Below are 23,373 nucleotides of genomic sequence, written 5' to 3'. Positions count from 1 at the left end.
GTATGTCAGGTTTTTATGATTCGCAAACTTAGTTGGACAATTTCATTCTAGTCAACTAACTAACGTTTTACATAATGTTATATTAATATGCAAATGAAACACAAGCAAACAGATCCAACTCTGAAATTGCAGTTTATTATTGAGTCAACAAGAATTTACAAACAATGCGAAATCTACGTTAATTACAATGTTCTTTTACAGAACTCGGCATAACATATAGCGGTCTTGCCTCTTGGATGCGCGCGCATCCGGTATTGTTTGTATACAAGAAACCTGTGTATACACCATCTGAAAGCTGAATAAATAAGCTTTACATTGATGAATAGTTTGTTAGGGTAGGACAATATTTGGGCGAGATACAACTATTGAAAATCTGGAATCTGAGGGTGCAAAAAAATCGAAACATTGAGAAAATCTCCTTTAAAGTTGAACATTTATGTTCACGATTGTGCTGCATCCACTCACAAAGATACATGTTTTATATATTTACGGTAGGAAATTTACAAAATATCTTCATGAAACATGATCTTTACTTAATATCCTAATGATTTTTGGCATAAAAGAAAAATCGATAATTTTGACCCGTACAATGTATTGTTGGCTATTGCCACAAATATACCCGTGCGTCATGTGACTGCTTTTGTGATCCAGGGTCACACATGATTATTATTAACAGCAAGCACAAACGCAAAAATTAATTCACTCGTTTTCTTTCACTCCCTCAAGTGAACTATATTAGTGGAGTAATATAGGGAACAGGGAATGAGGGTATAGGGGTACGATTTCGAACACAGCATGTGTGTGTGTGTGTGTTAGACTTTTTTTTAAACGATTCTGGATACATTGAAAATCATGTTTTTTTTCCGTTTCAAACCGAGATCACGATTCTCCCAATATTCTGAACAGACAACTAAACAAAAAACATTTAATTTATTAGAGGTTCTGACAGTCTATTTAAAAAGTATTTAATTAACTTAAATTAATCAGTTTGAGTGAATCATTCAACGACTTACTCGTAAAGACTTGTTTCATTAATCTGAAACTAATGAAACTAGTCCCCCCCCCCCCCCCCACACACACACACACACATCTGAATTTCGTGTGGCGCATTCGCACGGGATAACCGAAGCCTGTGATTCTACTCGAAATGACTGACTTATCTCCCGGATAGGATGTCAATATAGGCTATTGCTTGGAAATGTCTTGTTATAATAGGTCTAGCTTATGATATATCATAAACAGAAGAATGTTCCTGCTATACATGTCATTCATCTCCATGTAATCATTCTTTCATCATTATTTTAATCATTCTTCTGATGGTTTTCAGCTTTCTCTTTCTCTTATAGTTGTGTATGGTGTATAGCGATATGACCCAGAACCCAAAATATACTATCAAAACACTCCAACGCTGCCTCCATTCTTCGCGAAAGATGGATAAAAAAAGCGCACAGGAAACAAAAACCTTGAAAAAATTATATACGACCCCGCCAAATCACAGAGATGCCGATTCGCACGGGACTAATATTATCACCTCTGTGTTCGGCGAAATATGGGTCGGCCATTTAAACTTCACAAATTACAGACATGGCCGATTCATGCAGGATTAAGATCACAGACAACCTCCGCAATTATTACAAATAACTAGAGGTCACCAGGTAATACTAATCCCGTGCGAATAGGGCTAAAGACAAATACATTTTCAACAGTCACTTGTCGCCACCTACTGGTGTAACTGCGCAATTGACACAGTCTTTATTTGACACACCAAGTTACTTTCAAAAGATGATTGCTCTATTTTGATCAGAAATTTTTTATTTTATCCGAACTATAAACTTTTATCCCAGTACTTGAGGGATCATTTGAATTATTGTAAGACGGAAATAATGATTCTGTGTGTTTGAAAAGACTGTTTGTGAACCTAATGCCTCCTCTCTCTGGCTCAGTGGCGGCGCCAACGCGGGTTTGAATGACTGTGGTGGTCGTACTTCTCAAAGGTTTAACAGACATATCATTGTGATTTAGGGATAAGATCGCGTGGGTGTTTGAATCGAGATCAGTGTTTGCTATAGCAAACGCCTGTGTTTCCTGTTAAACTGCATGGCCAGTCTCTTGAACTAGCATTTCAGAAGCAGTTTCTGACTTGAACTCTTGTCAGGAGGCCAGATTTCTTTCTCCTCGAGTTTTAATGTCTCTTTCTGTTTCATCGCCTCGGTTTTTAAAACGCGCTAAAGATAAACTCACAATTGTTTATTTGTGAACTCGAACCAGCGCAGATTTTTCACACAGCATTGTTTCACAGGAAACGGTGGGCAGAAAATAAGAAGGGTCGTTTACTGGAGGGTTTGGAGATGCATTTGGTGAGCTGCTGTAATGTTGTCGGGCCTGCAGCTATTGTATGCTTGCAAGTGTTTACTTAGGGTGGGCGGCTGGGGTCATGTTATCTAACTTTCAAAAGCTTTCAGATCACGCATTGTCTCTGAACTCCCGACCTCCTCCTCTGTTTTGACTGGTTGTCAGGGACAGTGAAAAACTGCTGGATTGAAAATCTGATGAGGTCAATGTGACGTCAGTGTGTTCTGCTGTGTTGTGATTGGCAGGTGATAGAACAGCATGTGGACGGACGCTGGAAGGGACACATTCATGACACCCAGAGAGGAACGGACCGGATCGGCTACTTCCCGCCCTCCATAGTTGAGGTCATCAGCCGACGTTCAGGTACAAATCATAACCTGAATTCTGATTGGTTGTCGTTCTTAACTCTCATTTTTGGAGCTTCACAGCCTGTGGTTACTATATTTTTTAAGTTTTAGGGATTTTATTACAGCCATTAACCCCACAAATAACAGTGTTTGCTTTCCTGAACCAATAACATGCTGACTTCTACAACCTAGGCGTGTCTCTTTCTTCCATCCCGCTGCTTCCCATGTAATAAATGGCTGCGTCCGAAAGCTGAAAAACACTGCCTCCGCAGGCAAGTCCAAATCCAGTGATCGTGTCGCATCCTGTTTTTTAAAGACAGCACAGATGTGTCCTTTGCTGCCTTTGATATTGAGAAAATATACTGAGAAAAAATATTGAGAAATTAATATGGCAGTAATTAAAGGTGCAGTGTGTAGTTTTTTGCGTAGTGACCAACGACTCATCCCACCGCTCAACCCTCATTCGAAGAAGCTACGGTGGCCAAAACAGGACAAACATGTCGTCTGAGACAGCAGAGAGTCAAGCAACGAGGTTTCTTCACAAAGAATAAATAAGAAAGTATATTTACTTAATTATTCAGCAAAACGATATGTTATTGTGAATATTATTGTTACGATTAAACGTTTGCAATAGGCATTTTACCCTTTGAATTACCAAGTTGCACCTTTGTGTGCACAGTAGCGAAGCAATGCCAACAAATAAGTTGCACTTTATTTATGCAAATTCTGAAAGTTAGCATTATTGGTCACTTGATAGGTACACGGTCCTCCTGTTACATGAAATTAAAATCCAATGACATATTTTTGAAAGTGAAAAACTTTACTTCTCGCTGTGATTATGCCCATTTTGTAGCTAAAGAAACCAGTTTCCACTTTACGTTACATTGCTAATATTGGACTTACTTGCCTGTCCAGCAGAAAACAGGCAAATTAAAAACAAAAACAAATTCGCTGTCGTTTAATTTTTTTTTTTCCTGCATCTGCATCTAACCATCCGGAAAAAGCCATACCGATGATATTCTGGGATTTCTGCCGTCGTCTGACTCGACTTCGTCTGGCTGCATCATGTTTTCTTTTCATCATGAAGATTGACGCTCTGTCGACTCTTGTGCAAAATAATACGTGTGGTCCTCCATTTGTTCAAATTTCACTACTAACGTTACTACTACTACTTCTTCATGCGTATTCAACATAGTGACGGTGCAAGTAGCCTCTAAAAACACCAACGAAGAAGAAGAAAAACAACAAAGTGACGAAACACTCTCTGTAGAGAAGTTTGTCCGTATAGGGCTACTGTAGAAATATGGCGACTTAACGTGTCAGGGGACCCGCGGTGTATGTAGACAGAAACGGCTCATTCTAAGGTAATAAAAACATAACGCTTCATTTTGTAAGGTCTTTATACACCACTCAAAACATAGTTATTATAATGGATTTCTGACAATAGATCCTCGTAAATTTTACACACTGCACCTTTAAATCTTAGCTCGCTCTGTTTATTTGTCGATTATTAAACCATTATGCTTGCTCAGTCTGTCCGAAATGAGGTACCTTCGTGCGCAAACGCTGCCTTCAAAGTCATTGCCTGATCAGTCAGCTGCCTAAAGCTGCGTTCACATTACAAGCGACTTTGTCACTGCATGTCGCCAGTGGCTGGCGGTGAGGTCGCGAGTGGTTACCTAGTAATGTTTGTGTTCATATACATTATAGGACAGTTTCTGACTGCTAAAATGAGCTTCTCATTCAACTTGCTTCGGTCGGACTCAGCACTGAAGAGTGACGGATCACGCGCGCTCCACTGACTTCACTCCTATTGGTTGTCGCTCCTGAAAATTGCTCTTCGTTTGCATAAAGTTGAACATATCTCAACTTTGTCGCGCCGCCGGACACGCCCCACCCTCTCGCCAAGGGAAATCGCCCGCTCTCCATTCAAATGATTGGTATCGTGACGCAACTTAAAGCCCCGTTCACAAAGTCGCTGTATGTCGCTAGTCTCTGTACTGTGTAGTCGCTTGTGGGCGTTCGTAATCTTATTGGTAGACTGGACGTCTGGCCATATCTATACAAAATACCATCACAAGTGATATATACAACTATATAATTTTAATTTGACTAGGAATTAGGCTCAAAAAGAAACAGTATGCTGTTGGGAGAGTGCAGAAACTAAAGAAAAGTACTAAAAGTAACTAAAGTACTGTGAGAAATTAAACTCACTCATACTGTCATAAATTATTAAAACGTAATTTAGAATTTGACAAATAATACAGTTTCTTGTCCCTAATAGTCAACATAATGCAGGCGAAACTGTAAAGTGACCTGCAGCAGTGCTAAACTTGCATCATAAAATTAAAACACTCAAACTATAAATGTATGAATTAAACTCACTGAGACTGTCGACAGTTTCTTTTCCATGCCTCATTTTATTATTAATGTGGATATAGTCAAATCATATAAAACAGTGAAATCGCCCTCGAACTCTTCTGTCTTGCCTGCACTCGAGACGGTGACGTGAGCTCCCCTGAAAGTCTTCCCATTGGTTGTCGCTCACGAAAATCGCTTCTCATTTGCATAAAGTTGACATTTCGGAACTTTTGTCGCGTGTCTCGTGTCGCTTGACACGCCCACATTCTGTCGCTAACGGTCACTGTCGCCAGAAGTCACCAACGCTCCATTGAAATGAAATGGGATCGTGTCGCTTTGTCACTGCGTGTCGCTGGCGGTGTGAACGGGGCTTAAGCGTTCGGACGCAGCCAATGCTCATCTCTAACCTCCATCCGCTTGCGCTAACCCTCTGCTCCTGTCATGTGTGTGTTGTCCTGTAGGGGGCACCCTGTTACGACACGCCTCTCTGCCCTCCCAGAGGCAGCAGCTGCTCTCCAGGTCCGCCCTCAGTCCCAGCGTGAGTCTGAGCGGGGGCGGGACCCTTCAAACCGACGACTCCTACAGTCTGTACACCCCTAACCCACACCTGGTCCTCCCCCACACCAACGGTCTGAGCACCAACCCAGGTATAGCACTCGCACCCACCTCTAAGGGTGCTTTCTCACCAACGCCCGGTTTCCACCCCGTATTAAGATGCGTTTTCAGTGATCCGATCACTAGTGGTGAGCTGAGACGCGTACTGTTTCCACCTGGCATTAATACGCAATTCAAAGTCCTCTCCTGTGGCCATTTGAGTTCGTATTTCATTGAGACACTCTCCTCTTATTTTGTCAATCTCTGCGCGAGTCCAACATGCGTCATATGAATACTATCGACTGAATGATCTTTTGTGGCTGTTCATAATGCATTTGACTACATGAGTGGCTAAACTACGAAAGCAAACTGGCTGAATGTGCTTTCGAGTATCTCTGAAAGTGGTCTAAAGTGGACAAGATTTTATTAGTCCCCGATCAAGTTTTAGACCCTGTTTACACCTGTATTCTTAATACCATATATATATATTGTGGCATCGTGAGAGGATGTGTTTTAGAGGGCAGATACATTGCCCTAAGATGCCTGGAACAAGAGGGCGTCTTGTAAAAGAAATATCACTCCCAGGTCACCAAAAGGGGAAGCTGGGGGGCAAGATGGCCGCCTATCAAGGACTACAAAACCCAGGAAGCCTGAGAGTACAGCTGCAGGATTTTTTTTTTTTTTTTTTTTTAAGATTTAGTTTGTCCCCTTTTGACTGAATAGCCAAAAGAGTACTCCAACACTCGACACACTCCTGTACAGTAGGTGGCGGTATGCAACAAATGAAAGATGCAATCCACCAAGAAACTAAAAGGAGAAGAGTACAGCTGCAGTAATAAGACCGGCAGCAGGCTCTAGTGGAGGGTGTGGCTAGGAAAAGACATCTTCACACCTGTGTGAAACAAGGAATATTAAAGGTACAATATGCAAGATTTTCTGCCGCTAGAGGGCGCTACATTCCAAACAACAACAGCGTAGCTTGATGACGATGTGAAGGAGCGTGGAAAATGGGAAGTGTCGTTTTTAACTCCACCGTGGATGTAAATCAGTCAGACGGAATCGAAAAATCATGTTCATGGATGAGGTAAAGTTCTATTTTTATAAATGTTGCGTTTAATGAGATGCTTTTTTTTCATTAAAATGAATTAACCGCAAGAAAAGTAAGGTTTAATACTAAATTGGTTACCATAGATGTTACTGTATTTGTCGAATTCCTTGTTGTAATAACGCTGCACAGTTTTACGACTTTTTGCGACAATTGTTGTAAAAGTACATTCGAACATACTCGCATCATTTGCCACAAGACTGATTCATCTTTATGTATAACACATGCTATATTTATTGACATGCCCATAAACACCAGACGTGATAAACAATGTCAATAAACGAAACACAAACCTAAAGCTATAATACTTTCCTTACATAAGCATAACTATTACGAATGCTACATTTGAAATATATAAAGTTGACCCGTACGTTTATGGGACTTGTCTTTGTCGACAGAACCAGCTACAATCGGTAAAGAGTAATTGTGTTTCATAACGACTGCTCGAAACAAGCTAACGTTTGTTGCTTGATAGACACTACAACTACAACTTCCGCATTTTCTAGAACTCCACGCAGTACGAGCGGAAAACCAAGGGTAATGCGGATATGACGCCATTGACTGGCGACTTCCAGTTCACACGCCCCGTTTCCTTGGTTAAAATCTTGGTTAAAATGTATCACGATTTTAAAATAGTTGGAAACATTTGGGATATTGTAAGTAATCAACTTAACAAAATATATAACACTGGCCTTGTGATTTTGGGATATTTTAATGCAAAAATCTTACATATTGTACCTTTAAGTTGTTTTGTTTTGAGCTGAAGACATTTAAGTTGAAAACGTAATATTCACCTTCATATTGAAGAGACTGTTGAAGGAAGCGGTGTTTACTGGGAAATTGCACAAGCTAAAGATCCTGAACCTCTCATGCTGTCACAATATATATATATATATATATATATATAAAGTGGAAAGTGGTGAGGCCTATTTCTTTAATAATCCAGTTATTATGAGGCTATTTTTAAAGTTCATTGTTTTGTTTCTTGGGTGTAATTGAAAGGCTAACTAAACCCCTGGTCAGAGCCTAACTCCACCCACTGGCAATATTTGAAATATTCAGTCATTTTAGAGATTTTAAAATGTTTATAAATAACATTAGTGACATGAATATTCTCACAATGCAAAGAATCGTGAGCGTGGGTAGTGAGCCGCTGGCAGAGCCATCATTCGTCACGCGGCACCACAACTTCCAATAGGAAAATTCAACTGCAGTAGCCATCGTTCAACCTGAAGAGGGCAGCACTCAGACTATTTTACACCATATATTGTAGAATTAAAACACTTTATACCCAAATGTCAAAACATTTACGTGAATCAATGACCAGCACTAATAAAGCCCCAGTCTTACAGATCATTAACTAAAAAAAGTGGTTTCAGGGTTTAGTTACCCTTTGAATAGGTTAACATGCTTTAATAATGCTAAAACACACAGTATTTTGCAGTACCTCTATTCCCAGTCTGTCTTTATTTGTACTTTATTTAGGTGTGTTTAGGCAAAGTTGTACTCTCTTAAGTTTAAGAAGCTGCTATAAATAAATCTTAAACACCACTGGTACCATAATTTCATTCATTTCCATTGCTTTTGCATCCAAACACAGTTCACTGAAGCATCACCTTCTTTCTTTGCGTACGCCTTTTGGTGGGCATTATGCTAATATTTCACATTGTGACATAGATGTTTGAGGAATATATGAACTTGTATAAATAGTTCAAATAGTCAAAAATGCACCATCTTCTTCTCATTTTAATATGTGAAGGATACAAACCAAAGGATGTTTCATAATTAATGAATTACCGGTACAGTCTTACATTATGTAACACTTGAGTTAAAAACAAAAGGCTCAAAACAGTACAACTAAAGCAGATAGTTCTGACTCTAAATTCTGATTGGACGAGCTACATACTAAGCTGTAAAATGGCCGATATACACATACCTTTGAATGCTATATTTATGTTGCGGTGTTGCCCACACATCTTGTATTTCCCATTGCTCTAGCAGAAAAGTCCTGCCCTACTAAAAGCTCCACAAAAAATATCTACAGCAATATATATATGGTGTATCAAAATGCGCCTAACATTGAACTGCACGTCACCTCATGCCTTCGTCAGGGTGTGTAACCAACAGCATCTCAGGTTTGTTTTTAACAACAGTTAATTAATCAAATTAAAAACACCTGGGGGCTGTTCCATAAAAGCCGCTTAGAAAAGCGGGGATTAAAGTCCAAAACGCGACTTGAATAAACCTGACAAATAAGTTGGCGCTAAAGCGGTTTCATAAAAGGTAATTCAAGTTCACGCAATCCCACTAATTTGATCCAAGTTTATCTAGTCTAGATAACTGCGTGTGCACGCGTTTCTTAAGCAGCCCTGGAGGTCGATCATAGATCAAATCGATCCACCATCAAACTGCATATATTTTGTGCTGTTTTATGCGTTTAAGACATGGTGTTTGCAAAACTTACATTTCACAGGAATATTCTCCATCTGAAAATCTTAGAAAGTCGTGCAAATAGTTCCATTTTGCTGTAAACTTCACATTGAACGAGCGCTGCTGCGCGCATGCGCGCCAAATCGGAGCGCAATAATTCTGACTAATATACATTTTGCTTTGAAAATTAATAGGCTATGCGATATTTTATAACACCAGAAATATCTTCTAATTATAATAATTTATCTTTAGGATGTTGGATCAGTTGCAGTGAACTTATATCTCATTAAACTCATATATTTTATACTTATAATAAAACAATTGAACAGAAGTAGGCCTAATTCAGGGAAGAAATTTTTAAGAAACCAAATATAATAAAGATACAAAATATAGTTTTGAGTTTAGGACCTAAGCTACTTAAAAAAGATGACTTATACTTATTTAATTAGAATGCTGAGAATTACAGCTTTTAAAGCAATCTTTTTTTTTTTTGGAGAAAGCAAGAATGTTTGGTTAGATTTAGTTTATACAGTACATTATGGAGAGGATAACATGAAATTAAGAGCAAAAGTATACATTTTGAAAAGATATGTGCAACTCTAAAATCAAAGAATATTCCATAAAATAAAGGAATACATATTAGCCTATAACTAAATAACCTTCCCTCCCTTAATTCTAGTTATTTGTTATTTTATTTATTTACTTATTTAATATTTAAATAATATTACTTTAATAACTTATTATTAATTATGTGTCATTATAAGAGTTTGATATAAATATGTGAATGTTTTATTTTTTCCATTTTTTTTCATATGTAAAAGTGTCTAACTATGTACTTAATGGTTGTTGTTCTAATTGTTTTTATGTGTTGGTGGGTATTATCACAAAAGAAAAAAGTAGAAGGAAAAATAAGATTTATCGGGGGAAAATATTATGTCTTTAAAGGAACTGTCCATTTGTATAATTGTGTTAAATGTATTTGAATTGAAAGACATAATAAAGTACATAAAATATTTATATATATGCTAAAATATTGTTTGTTGGACATTAGATGTGCCTTAGAATTTTAAACCTACAATTTTGTGTATTTTTAGGATAATAACTGTAAAGGGACTATTGTAATGGGGTAAATCAAGTGTACAATTACTAAGCTCAGATTCATCTTACCAGTTTAAATGTATACTGTGCTTTTGTAATTATTTATTTTAACTCTCTAGGCGCCACGGTCGAGTTTACTCGACAAGATGCGGCACTGAATAAAACGGCCGATTTTGTCAAATAGGGTGTCAAATTTCCTTCAACCTCCCATCCACTAGTTGGCAGACATGTTATACTTCATCCCAGACTCAAAAAAACGTCATGCTTTTATACAAAATCTTCGAGCTAGAGCGCATTGAATCAGCGCGAACAAAAGCGGAGCTAGTGTGCGAGTGAGCCATTTTATCAAAGCAATATTGTCAACGTCAGCGAGTATTTGCATTAGATTATAATAATAATTATTATTATTATCTAATTGCATCAATAAAGCTTACCCACAATGAAGTGTTGGGTCATCTATTCGCGGACCCTGGTTCTGAAGGGAAATATCTACCTTCAGAAGTTGACGGTGATTATGAAAGTGAAAGTATAGCCCATACACCAAGCACAAACAGTGAATCCTTTGCCCAATGTAGATGGTCCTTTGCCCGATGTCAGTGGTGGGAACAATATTTCCCGGGGTCGGAGTGTTCATCGCGAAGTTAGCAGGTGGGTTATTGTTGTGGGGAACGAGGCGGGAGATTTTTTTACCGCGCTAGCCATGTAGTTTGTCTTCTGACCGTGTGCCTCTCCGCAATCGCGGCGACATTATTGTGGTGGAGACTTTGTCTAAAGCTACTGGGTATGTTAGACGAGGTCAAAGTATTCATAGGACAGTTATGGGGCAACGTGGAGGCAGGGTGGGGAGTCGCAATGACAATGACAGTAGTCCGAGCTGTGCGCACTCGGCGCGCGCGCGAGGCAGATCTGGCCGCGCCCGCGCTGCTCGTAGCAGGAGCAGAGGCGGTGTGGACACGGGGCAACTAAGCAGGTCTTGTCTACTTGTGTTTGTGTGTCATATGAATAATATATATATGTAATATATATATATATATATATAATCAGAGTGCCTACTGTATGTAGTAAATGGAAAATCTCTACAGCAAAAGGCCAACCACTACATGCATTCGGTTTGTTTCTACCATTTATTAGTAATGATTTACACAGTTTTTTACTACTTACTATTTACCTGAGCATTCAGTATTGTGCAATATAGCATACAGAAGGTGAGGGAAATTTTGGGGGGAAAGAAGTGCTGCATTTTAACATTTAAATTTGTGAATTTTCATGAAAATACTATAATCCAAGATGACCGCAACCATATGACGTCATAATATGCAAATTAGATGGGAAAATGTAATCCCTACATAAACTTTGGGTCATCCTTAATATTTCTCTAATTTACAGAAAGTCTCTATCTTTTATCACTTTTAAGATATAGCCTTTTGAAATTAAGATGCCAAAATCAAACGTTTTAGGAAAAAACCTCTGGCGCCTAAAGGGTTAAATGTTGTGTTTCATAAATTTTTAAAACTATCTAATTAAATCACAAAACATTCAGCCAGTAAGAAAAGTAAACCTGTAGGATATATATATGTATATATGTATAAACCCAGACATATATATGTTTTTAGGTCTATATTGTCTAATTTATCATTGTAGCCTTAAGTTGATTTTTTTTACTGTATATTTATTTTTGGACTTCTAGTGGTTAATAAAGTCAAATAATGGTATGAGAGATTGTCAGTAATTGTGTTCCTATTGGTCAGTGTTAGAGGATCTGTGTAACAACTGAGGCTTAGCCTGACAGTTAGCCTGCCCTGGACCAGGCTAGTTTCCCAGCATAAGTTGCCAGGGTAACTGAGTTTGAACTATTTGAAGTTTGCTTTATGAAACAGAATCAACCGACAATAAGTCTGACTAACCAAAATAAGTCTGGCTTATACTCTAATCTTGGTTTATGGAACAGCCCCCTGGTCACTCGGTGTAAAGAGACAATCAAGACAAAAATGTTTTGATTTACACACTATATGATTTTTGAATTTAGATATATGTATTTAGATTTGTATATGACTTGCATACTATATTGGTATTATTATTATTATTATATATATTTTTTTTCTTTTTTTCTTTTTCTTTTTTTTTTCTTTTTTTTTGTGGGTTGCGCTGTGTATCTATATGATTTACACACTGTATGATTTGTTGACACTGTTTCATTTTTTAATTTCAATTTACGTAATTTGTTTTCAAAAAAAAATGTTATGTTTACAATATAGTTTGCCGCATTTTGATCTGCATACTTTATTGGTATTTTGGATATTGGAATAGGATATTATTAAAAAAAAAAAAAAAAATTATTATTATTATTTTTCCTCTCTTCTATAGGTCTATTTAGGCCAATTGTCTTGATTGTCTCTTTACACCGAGTGACCAGGTGTTTTTAATTTGATTAATTAACTGTTGTTAAAAACAAACCTGAGATGCTGTTGGTTACACACCCTGACGAAGGCATGTAGCCGCAACGCGTAGGTGGATCTGTCACCATTTTTAATGTTTAGAGACATTCATCAAATAAAGGCTTTTTAACTTTTTTTCACACATTTTCGAGTGCCTTGGAGTTCCTAATTTAATTAATTAGATTCTGTATCCCATCCAAAGAGCACCGAGATTTTACACCCTAAAGCAGCACTTCTATTTGCATTCTTTGCTTTGATGCACGTCACCTCATATGTGACCCTGGACCACAAAACCAGTCACATGTCGCACGGGTATATTTCTGGCAATAGCCAACGATACATTGTATGGGTCAAAATTATAGATTTTTCTTTTATGCCAAAAATCATTAGGATATTAAGTAAAGATCATGTTTCATGAAGATGTTTTGTAAATCTCCTAGTGTAAATTTATATATAAAAAAATATTTTTGTGAGTGAATGCAGCAAAATCACGAACATAAACTTTAACGGCAATTTTCTCAATGTTTAATTTTTTTTGGCACCCTCAGATTCCAGATTTTCATATATTTAATAGTTGTATCTCGGCCAAATATTGTCCTATCCCAACAAACCATCAATGGAAAACTTATTTATTCAGCTTTCAGTTGATGTATAAATCTCAATTAAAAATTGTTTACCCTTGTGACATATCTATAGCCAGTAGGTTTTCTCAATGTGTTGGTCAGTTAAGTCAAACGGTTGGTTTTGGGCCTCGTGGTTCTTCTGCACGACTGAGTACAAACACTATCTTTGCATATAAACACTATACAGTGGCACACACTCATGTGAAGGCCCTGAGTTGGGACGCACACCCACATTACCCTCCCCCACTAGACTGAGGCCAGTGGCCCAAAAAAAGTGTTTGTGTCCGCTAGGTGGGCCTCCCGAGGGCGGTCTGTCCCAGCACATAAGCCCCAGCATGGAGGACGTGTGGGTTTTGCGGAACTCCTGCGCTGGTAAGAACCGCTGCACTCCCCTTTTCCTGAAACGCTCCTCCCCTGCGCCCCCTAGTGGCTGTCACCCCCCTCCCTGCTACAGACAGACCCCCTGATTGGCTGGTCTGTCGGACGCCACACAAACCCAGCTGGTGTGTCCGTCTGTCCAGATGCCAATTCCCTGTTAGCGTACTGTGAACCCTCCCGCTCCCGTAGCAGACCGTAGGTTGTGTGCTGTCGTCTGTAAACCCCATCACCACGTGCCTGTGGCTTTGCCCTGCTCCCCCCACCCCACCCTGCCTGCTGCTTAAGTAGAAATCCAGTGGGTACGGTGTCCTCACGGCTGTGGAGTGGCACGCTGGCATGGCAGTGCAGACGGCCGCTGTGATGCCATAGCCGCGGGCATGTTATGATTGCAGTTACTCATTGGACTAACGCCTCCGTCTCTCTCTCTCTCTCTCCCTAATCTCTCTCTCGCAGCAGGGGACAGGAACAGTGTGGGCAGCACTGGCAGTGTGGGCAGCACCCGCAGTGCAGGCAGTGGCCAGAGCACAGAAAGCAACAGCGCCCCCAATGGACCACAACAACACCAACACGCCACCATCCCTGACACCAGCAAGGTAACCACCCATGATGCTTTGAGAGAAAGACAACCCTAAGGGTGAATCCGAAATCGCCCCCTATAACCTCATATAGGGCATTATTCGATTACCGTATTTTCCGGACTATAAGTCGCTCCGTAGTATAAGTCACATTAGTCAAAAAATGCGTCATGAAGAGGAAAAAAACATGTATAACTCGCACTGGACTATAAGTCGCATTTATTTAGAAATGTATTTTTTACAAAATTCAAGACCAAGAACAGACATTTAATCTGGAAAGGCAAGTTATTCAGCTGCACAACAGCACACAGAACAACAGGCTGAAAAGGTGTCCGGTATGTTAACGTAACACATTAACAGTTATTCAGCTGCACAATAGCATAAAGAACATATACCTGGGAGGCATAATATGCTAAGTTAACATTAGCCAGCGAGTCCAACAAGTTACCGGTAAGCAAGTTCACAAAGCTCCCGCGATCTCATTCCACACAACACTGAATCCACTGAACTCTTCCTCGGTGTCGCTTCTGAACAACTCCGCTAACTAGAGCGTCCTCTCGCGGCTGTAGACGGTAATGTTTTCTCTTGGTTCATCTCAGTCAGTATCAATTTACTTTGATATATAAGTCGCACCTGACTATAAGTCGCAGGACCAGTCAAACAATGAAAAAAAGTGCGACTTATAGTCCGGAAAATACGGTATTCCTCATATATACACCATTTGTTATGGTGTCTGAAACCATAGTGGACGTTATTGAGTGCACTCATTCAATCCCACATTGCAACGCGATAACGAGTGTACTGCCAATGTACCGTCCGAATTCGCTCCCTCGTTTTCATTCACTCCCTCAAGTGAACCGTATTAGTGGACTAAAGTAGGGAATAGGGATTGAGGGTTTAGGGGGCGATTTCGGATTCAGCCTAAGAGTATTGAGTCATGATCTAAGGACAGTTGCTATTGTGATAATGACATTTGTGAAATTAAATAATGAAATGTGAAAATGAAATTGATAGAGCAAATAAAAATTAAACATTTTGGTGATCATCTCAAAGTGCTAATGTTGCTATTTTGGCAGGTAAAATGTTTTGTTCCAAATCAAAAAGAATCATATTGTTATAATTTTTTTGTACACATAACTATAATGAAATTCAAAAGCCGGCACATCACAGCTCCAAAAATGCATCTGTTTTGTTAAATTTCCACTTTGAAAGGTTTTGGAAGTCATGACTCTTCTTCACAACATAATGAACATGAAAAGTCAACTCTTATATGCCCAATAATTAAAAACACATGGCACAAATGTACCAGTGACCAACCCTGTACGGCCTTGCACTTTCAAACCGGACATCCAGTAATCACAAATGGTTGAAAAGTTCAATTGGAAAAAAGACAAAGGAAATTCATTGGTTAAACATTTTGGGAACCCTAAAAGTAAATATTGCTCCTGGCTATAAAAGCACTACAGCCCTGTCATTAGAGTTATTATAATACCTGTTATTTTCTGTTAACAAACCCGTTTAGTTTCAATGCTTGTTGTTTCTATGTGTTTGATAGCTAAGGTTTTTCTTTTTTTTCCTTTACATTTTCTCTCATTTTACGCAGGCGGCGCCCTCTGCTGTGGATTTACTACAGCCAGACCAAAACAAACATCCTGACGCGTCCACAGGTAATGAGCTGTGACATGTTTACTGTGTGCATCTGTATACAGCCTACGTTTGCCTTGTCCAAAATACCCACACTTGCGGTCTTTGCACTTGACCACTTGTCTACTTGCATGACGTATTTCCTCTATTTGGCCCAAGTGTTCAAGTAGGCGTAAAGACTGCAAGTGTGTGTAGAACTTTTGATTACTCAATGGGACACACTTATGCAATACTTTGCATTTTATGTAACTAACAGAAAACACTAATTTAAAATTGTGGTGCTTCTAATTAAGTGATAAAAACAGTTGCAAATGTTGTACAAAATAGGCCCACACATACCATACTCACCTTTGCGCCAATAAAATGTGCAACACTGTTTTTACTACCAAATTATATGTATCTGATTAATTTAAACTTCAGTGGAATGTTTTCCTTGACATCTCGCGATTTCGGAGCACACATAATGTATGATGGGATACGCTTAGAGATGGTGTGGGTTTAGAGTGCATTAAGGGCACTGCACTTTGGCATTTTTTTTAGACATGGGACAGTCTTGCACACTTATACTTCCTGTCGCGTGCACGTTCTCTCAAGTGGCCAAGACCGCAAGTGTGGGTATTTGGACCAGGCAAGTGACAGTATTTGGGCATTTAGCCATATTCACACAGGACTAAATGAAGTGAATACATGCAAAACATTTGTGCACAAACGGTAGCTCAGGTTGGTCAAAAAACACTTGAGGAGAAGCGTTAGTGTGATGCTGCATTACACCATGTCGTAATTACTGTAATATTGTGTGAACTGCCATGTGTGATTTTCTACTTTGAACGTCATTTGTAATTTGGGAGTTATGCATTTGTATGGCAACACTATCGGCGAACATTCTCAACTTACTAGTTGTAATACGAGTTCTACAAGGACGTGAGTGCTTTTTACAAGTAGAAGTCTTGTAATTACTGTAATTACGACATGGTGTGCACCTTAATACAATTTAGGCAATCACAGACATTCTCATTCTTACTGGGTTTAATTTCTCAGAGCTGAGTTGGCGAAAAACAATTAGTAATTTGTTCTGGAACTTGTTACTGGGGTTGTGTGAGAAAAGCACTGATTCGGATGGGATTAAAATCACACAAGTATGCTTGTGAAACACAAATTTCTCTAACGTCCTAAATGAAAACTAGTCCTGTCCGAATAGGGCAAAATGTATGAGCATTGTTGCGTTAGAAAAAAAAAAAAAACTTTCAAAACTCCAGCTGATTCAAAGACATTGAAAATGCTGTTTGGTGAATCCATGTGCATATATTAGTGTGTTGTTTTTTTGAAGGAGTTCCTCGCAGACCTGTGCTGCCCACACAGAGGGCAGGAGAGCAGGGTTTCTCTCAACAGTTTGTGCGTCCTCAACAGCTGCTAGAGGGAAAGGTCAGAAAACACCATTACAACACCAACCTGAACACAAATATAGTACAGCGTACCAGTAGAACTGCTCTGCGATTGTTTTTGTACACAGCAGAATCAGTGAACACAAGTTTCATATAACAGCAGTTCTCTCCTGCATCATGTTTGCTACCTTCATGTCATGTCATGTCTCTATCAGGACGCAGAGGCTATATATCAGTGGCTGAGTGAGTTTCAGCTGGAGCAGTACACTACAAACTTCCTCAACGCCGGCTATGATGTGCCTACAATCAGCAGAATGACCCCAGAAGTACGATCAGTTGCTTTAAAGAGATATGCCGTTCAGTCTCATTGCCGTAGGTAGGGTTGATGTTGATTGAGTGTTACGCCTCTTTTTCAGGACCTCACGGCTATTGGTGTGACTAAACCAGGCCACCGTAAGAAGATTTCCCTGGAGATCGGCAACCTCAGCATTCCAGAATGGCTCCCAGAGTACATACCAGTAAGTCATTGTAATTTATAGCTTTTATGCATACATGTGTGTCTATGGTGTTGTCTTCAGTTCCCTCACAGTCAAATCTCTTCTCTTAGCAGGATCTTGGAGAGTGGCTGAGTGCCATAGGCCTGCCTCAGTATCATAAGAAACTCTCGGAGAACGGCTATGACTCGATAAACATTGTCCGAGATCTCACGTGGGAAGATTTACAGGAGATTGGCATCACCAAACTAGGTGAGCTTAACTTGAACACAGAACTTAAGTGCATTGTGTAGTTGAATACAGGGTTAGCAAAGTCAAAGTATAACAGGCAATGTTAAAATTGTGTGTTCTTGTTGAGCTGTTTTAAATCATTATTTTGTTAAATACAGCTTTTGTGTTGAACAAAACCTGATTTTAAACTAAAGCAATGTCCAATTTGTTTACAAATGACTCTTTTGAGTCAGTTCTTTTCATTGAGTAGGTTGAACTTGTTCACACTGGTTCGGATAATTATTATGGTCAGAATTTGAATTGTAAATTTGATTGTTTAAAAACCATTATCCCGTGGTCATAAACGATTGAAAAGTCCATTAAAAATAGCTGGAAATACATGGATCAAAAAGTGTGGGAACACTTTCTTCTTCAACCTCCATATATGTTAAAATTATGTATGTATGTATGTATGTATATATACCAGTCTTAGTTGCTGGGAAGCTTTTCCTGTTTTTGTTCTTACCTAGACTATGGCATTTTCAAGTCAACATTTCTAGTTCAAGGTTTCACTTGGTTTCCATTCCTGCAGCAACATGCTATGTTGATCCGTACACATTTAAATCCGATTGATCCAGTTTCATTTGACTGATGATCCGGCATCAGATATGCCCTGAGATTGTATTGGGTCACACAGCATTCTCACCTTTGATGTGGACAGATTACTTATTGAGAGAAAAAGTTGTTGTGTTATGCCTGCTAAGGACATGGTGTGAGTTATATATATCCTGTAAAGTATATCCTGTTGCGTTAAGTTCATGTGTGACATCTACATTAAATGTGTGTGTCTCTGACAGGCCATCAGAAGAAGATGATGCTTGCGGTGAAGAAGTTGTGTGATGTTCATAAGGCTCTTCTGCAGGCAGAATCAGGACACGGCACTCTGCGGCGCAAAACCCCCGCTGCCCTCGACCTGGTCACCATCGAGCCGCCCCCTGAGAGTATCGACCTCCCCTCACCCCACACGCCCAAGATGATGACTTTCCAGGACAGTGAGCTGAGCACTGAGCTACAGAGTGCCATGTCCTCCCAGTACAGTGGCTGCCAGGAAGGACTAGCCATCAAGAACGCAGTAGGCATGTCCTCCAGTCAGGAGAGCATTGACACACGCTCTCGAGGCTCCGGCCGCTCTCAGGAGCCCCCCAGCACTCCCTCCTCCACTTCAGGAGCGACCCCTTACAGCCTGTCCCGAGAGAGCTTATCGAGCCCAGACAGCAGTCCTGGTAAAGAGCGCAACATTCCAGAAGGCCGTGACCAGGTCCCACGTCCTCAGCTACCACAACAGCTGCCGTTCAGTGCTTCTGCAGGCTTTAAATACCCAGCGGTGCCTGCCAAACCCAAACTGGGCTCTGCTCCTTCTCCGCAAGGTTCTCCTGCTCATAAAACCCTCAATTATCCTCGTGCACTATATAACAGTGCCACGCTCGACCGTCGCTCTCCTAGCGTGACCAAGAAGCGCACACAGAGTCTGTCCCGGTATGCTTTGTCGGACGGTGAACCAGATGAAGAGGATGATGATGAAGCAGCTCAGCTAGCCAGCATAGCCATGCCTTCATACGCCACACTGAGCCGCAAGCTTACCCGGGGCCAGCTGGCACGTCTTCAGTCCGCCCCTGAGCAGTCTATCGGCCGAAGCCACTCTTTCGCCATTAGGGCTCGGCGTAAAGGACCTCCTCCGCCGCCACCGAAACGCCTTAGCTCAGTCAGCAGCAGCACTAGTGTCGAAACTCCAGCGCCAGCTTCTGGAGGAGTCGAGAGCGGCACACCTGGGAGTGTAAAGAGCATCACAGCTGCATTAGAAACAGTCCTACCTGTGCCTACGGTGGAGATCCTACAAGAAACCACGACAGCTGTCTCTAGCACCAACGAAGAGTCCAAGCGCAGACCTCTGAGTCAGAGTGAATCCAGCCAGGTAGCAGCCAAAGCAGATACTGATAGAGCAACAAAGTCTGACTCAGAGGAAGATGATGGGACGAAGGATTCTGGCCTGGAGAGCTCATCGTCGCCCCAGAACAGCTCCAGTGAGTGCATCCCCTTTGCAGAGGAAGGCAACCTCACCATCAAACAGAGGCCCAAAGTTGGCGGGCCACTCAAGGTGGAGAGCACTTCTGAGTCTCCAGAGAAAGCCAAACCAGCCAAAACCCCTGATGTCCCAGAGTTCAACTTGAAAGAGTCAGACACAGTGAAGAGACGGCAGAAGCCAAAGGAGAAAGAGCAGTCAAACACAGCGTCCGACTGCGGTGAAGATGGCACTCCTGTTTTAGAGACTCAGGACACGGTGAAGCTCCGCATCAGTGAGACGGATATGAGTCTGCCATGTGTGGATCTTCCAGCCAAACCAGTGAAAGCACCTCCACCTCTCGCCCCTAAACCTCCCAGCCCCCTGAATCCAACACGGCACGCCTCTAAACCCCATCCTGCTCCTGTAACAGGTACAGCCTACAGATACAAATAAAGTCAGCTGGCTCGATACCGCTGTTACATGGGGAAAATTCATTGGACCTCAAACCTCATATTTTAGATTCCTTATTTGTTTGCTAGATTTAGCAAATAGGTCCATCTAAATGGTTAGATTTATTAGTTGTTCCCCGAAGTCCTTGACAGAAGCTCTGTCCCAATTCAGAGGCTGCATCCTTCGAAGGAAACAGACTTCAAAGTCCACGAAGGTCGAACCAAGCATTGTTTAATGGGACGGTCTAGCCCAGGGTTCCTACCTTGCAGAGTTTAGTTCTAACCCTAATCAGACACACCTACACAAGCTAATAAAAGGTCTTCAGAGTCACAGTTAGGGGAGTTTGATCAGGATTTGAGCAGCGGCCCTCCAGCGCCAGATTTGAGGAACCCTGGTCTAGCCTATGGAGCTCTTGTTGCCTAGTGGCTGTAAAGTTTGTACTGGACTGGTCTTAAAAAAACATAACATGGTTCACAACATTCGAATGAGCCTGTGAATTGGGACAGCCTTCATACGCATTCGACCTCTGAATTGGGATGCAGCTAAATACTGCTCTGATTTTATAAATGGTTAAAGCTATTCGTAGCAACCCTTTGCTAGTAAGTTACAGTATATGCAGAGGACTGTAAGTTTTGCATTCATTCTGTGTTTCTTGTTCTGTCCGCAGCTGTCGGCTCCAGTGTCACTCTCAGTGTTGTACAGAGTGTTGCCTTTGCAGCATCCCAGTCTCCAGTGCTGTACTCCCCCTCAGCAGAGAGTCAAAGTGTGACATCAGGAAGGCCCCAGGCGCTGGTGGAAAATGGTCAAGGGTCAACACTGAAGCATCAGAGGCTGGAGAAGACCAGCTCATCCCTTGAGGAAGCACTAAAAGCTGTGGAGAGGAAACTCACTCTTGAGAACAACAATGTGGGGTGAGAGACACTTTCCACCAGCTTTCACACAAATATGATGGGGGGGGGGGGGGGGGGGGGTGTGACTATTCCTTTCATGTTTTTAAAATATCCCTCTAATTGTTACTAATGTATCACTAATTAAGCATTATGTTGCGTCTCTTTTAGCACTTCTCACACAGTGAAGACTGCAGGGAACATTCTGGATGACATTGGGAACATGTTTGATGACCTGGCTGATCAGTTGGATGCTATGCTGGATTAAAAATTTGGCTGTTTTTTTTTGTTGTTTTTTTGTGCTGGCCCAGAAACAGAGGGGTAGAGATCTACGTATAAGAAGCATGGGTTCTTCTGCCTTATATTTCAGATGGAGAGCTGTGAAAAACTCTCGAACAGAAAAGTGGGAACCTTCATTTGCAAAGACCACACAGACATTTTTGGACCTGACTAATGTGGTGTCATTTGTAGTTGTTCGTTTATATTCCATTTTCTAATCAACCAGCATATATATATATGTTTTTGTGTTTTTCATTTTGTCCTGTCATTTGTTGTTCTTTTTGGGGCTGAACCACGGACTTGAGTAAGTGTGACCCCAATGAACTTTACATGATGGACCCAGATAGAAGAAATGGAGAATCATTCCTAGCAATATACATTTCAAAACACTACACTGATTCAAAACATTTCTAGAAAGTTTATAGGGACAGTTCACCCAAAAAGTGAGAGTTCTGTCGCCATTTACTTGCCCTAATGCTGATCCAAACCTGTATTGTCTTTTTTCGGTCTGTGTAACACAATAGCATACCATTTTGAATTAATTGTATGCTGCCTTTCCATACAGCAGACAAAAATACAGATTTTTTTTTGTTGTTGAGTGAACTGTTCCTTTAGTATAACTACATTTCAAAGCATTTAAGCTCTAAAAAGCATCTGGTTTTGTAAGGAGACTTACACAGGTGACTTTTACCCATTTCAGCAAGTAAACCAGATCTCCATTTCCTTGCCTTTGGAATATTGGTGCTTGCGTCTTATTTTTTCTTAATGACATTGCAAGATTTGCAGGTTAAAATACATGACTGACATTTATTTTTGTATGAAAGTGTGCTTTTAAAGGGAACATGTTGAAATGAAATCAGTAACACTGCCGTGTGTAACTAGAGCAGGATCAATGTACAGCAAGCAATTCAGGTTTAAGTTACCATGAACTATTTTTGAACATCTTTAAACTTATGTTAGTCCAAATAGTATTTAAACTTTATCAAAATATGTATATTGTACACTAAAGGTATATTTGATTGGGAAGCAAACCTGTTTGTTGTACCAAAGCATATGTATATTTTTTATTCAAATGTTGGATAATGCTAATGCTAGCAGACTTATCTTGCAGCTAAACTAATGGAAGTTTAACCCAGTGGCATTTCCCCTTTGCACATCATTTGATATGACGTATCTGATGTGGAATATTTCCACGCGGTTCTTGTGTGCCATTCGGATGTTACATTCAGGTTCTGTCTCCCAATTAACCAAGATGTAATTTGTTTAACCGACGGCCGTTTTTAACATTTAACCAGTTTTAGAATTGCATTTAAGGCCTGTTCACACCAAGGACTTTAACTATAAAGTTTAAAATTATCGCTACGATTCTATGAGAATTGTGTCCGCCACACCAAGTCCACTTCACAACTATAATGATAACGACACAGAGGAACGATATTGTTGGAATCACTGTCAGACATACATGTAAGGTTATCGTCCACTGTTGTGAATGCGAATATGGTGATTATAGTTTTAGTCCTTGCTGTGAACAGGCCTTTACTTATGTTAATGCTATATACTCGTGATGTTTTTGATTAGATGAACATAACACTGATATGGTTGTTCAGTACCAAGCCCGTCTTTGTTCTAATTTGTTAACATTTTCTATTAAATGAATTTAGCTATTT

At 40.3% G+C, this 23,373-nt stretch overlaps 1 protein-coding gene across 4 annotated transcripts in view; it reads left to right on the top strand.

Annotated features, from left to right (window-relative positions):
- Nucleotides 1–23,373, top strand: part of LOC307005162 (caskin-2-like) — an 88,786-nt gene extending 65,413 nt beyond the window's left edge. The window contains exons 11-22 of one of the 4 annotated variants that reach the window (XM_079625041.1): nucleotides 2,598–2,715; nucleotides 5,522–5,707; nucleotides 13,637–13,717; nucleotides 14,177–14,316; nucleotides 15,902–15,965; nucleotides 17,270–17,364; nucleotides 17,540–17,650; nucleotides 17,741–17,842; nucleotides 17,935–18,070; nucleotides 18,886–20,520; nucleotides 21,208–21,451; nucleotides 21,599–23,373. In XM_079625041.1, the coding sequence (XP_079481167.1) occupies nucleotides 2,598–2,715; nucleotides 5,522–5,707; nucleotides 13,637–13,717; nucleotides 14,177–14,316; nucleotides 15,902–15,965; nucleotides 17,270–17,364; nucleotides 17,540–17,650; nucleotides 17,741–17,842; nucleotides 17,935–18,070; nucleotides 18,886–20,520; nucleotides 21,208–21,451; nucleotides 21,599–21,695 (3,009 nt within the window). In that variant the 3' untranslated portion in view covers nucleotides 21,696–23,373. Of the gene's footprint in view, nucleotides 1–2,597; nucleotides 2,716–5,521; nucleotides 5,708–13,636; nucleotides 13,718–14,176; nucleotides 14,317–15,901; nucleotides 15,966–17,269; nucleotides 17,365–17,539; nucleotides 17,651–17,740; nucleotides 17,843–17,931; nucleotides 18,071–18,885; nucleotides 20,521–21,207; nucleotides 21,452–21,598 lie in introns of all 4 variants that reach the window. The other 3 variants (XM_079625040.1, XM_079625042.1, XM_079625043.1) reach the window with 3 other exon arrangements.

The sequence above is a fragment of the Phoxinus phoxinus genome (genome assembly GCF_949152265.1).
Source record: "Phoxinus phoxinus genome assembly, chromosome: 1".
NCBI classification, from domain to species: Eukaryota; Metazoa; Chordata; class Actinopteri; order Cypriniformes; family Leuciscidae; genus Phoxinus; species Phoxinus phoxinus.
This window is presented reverse-complemented; position numbering and strand designations above follow the sequence as displayed.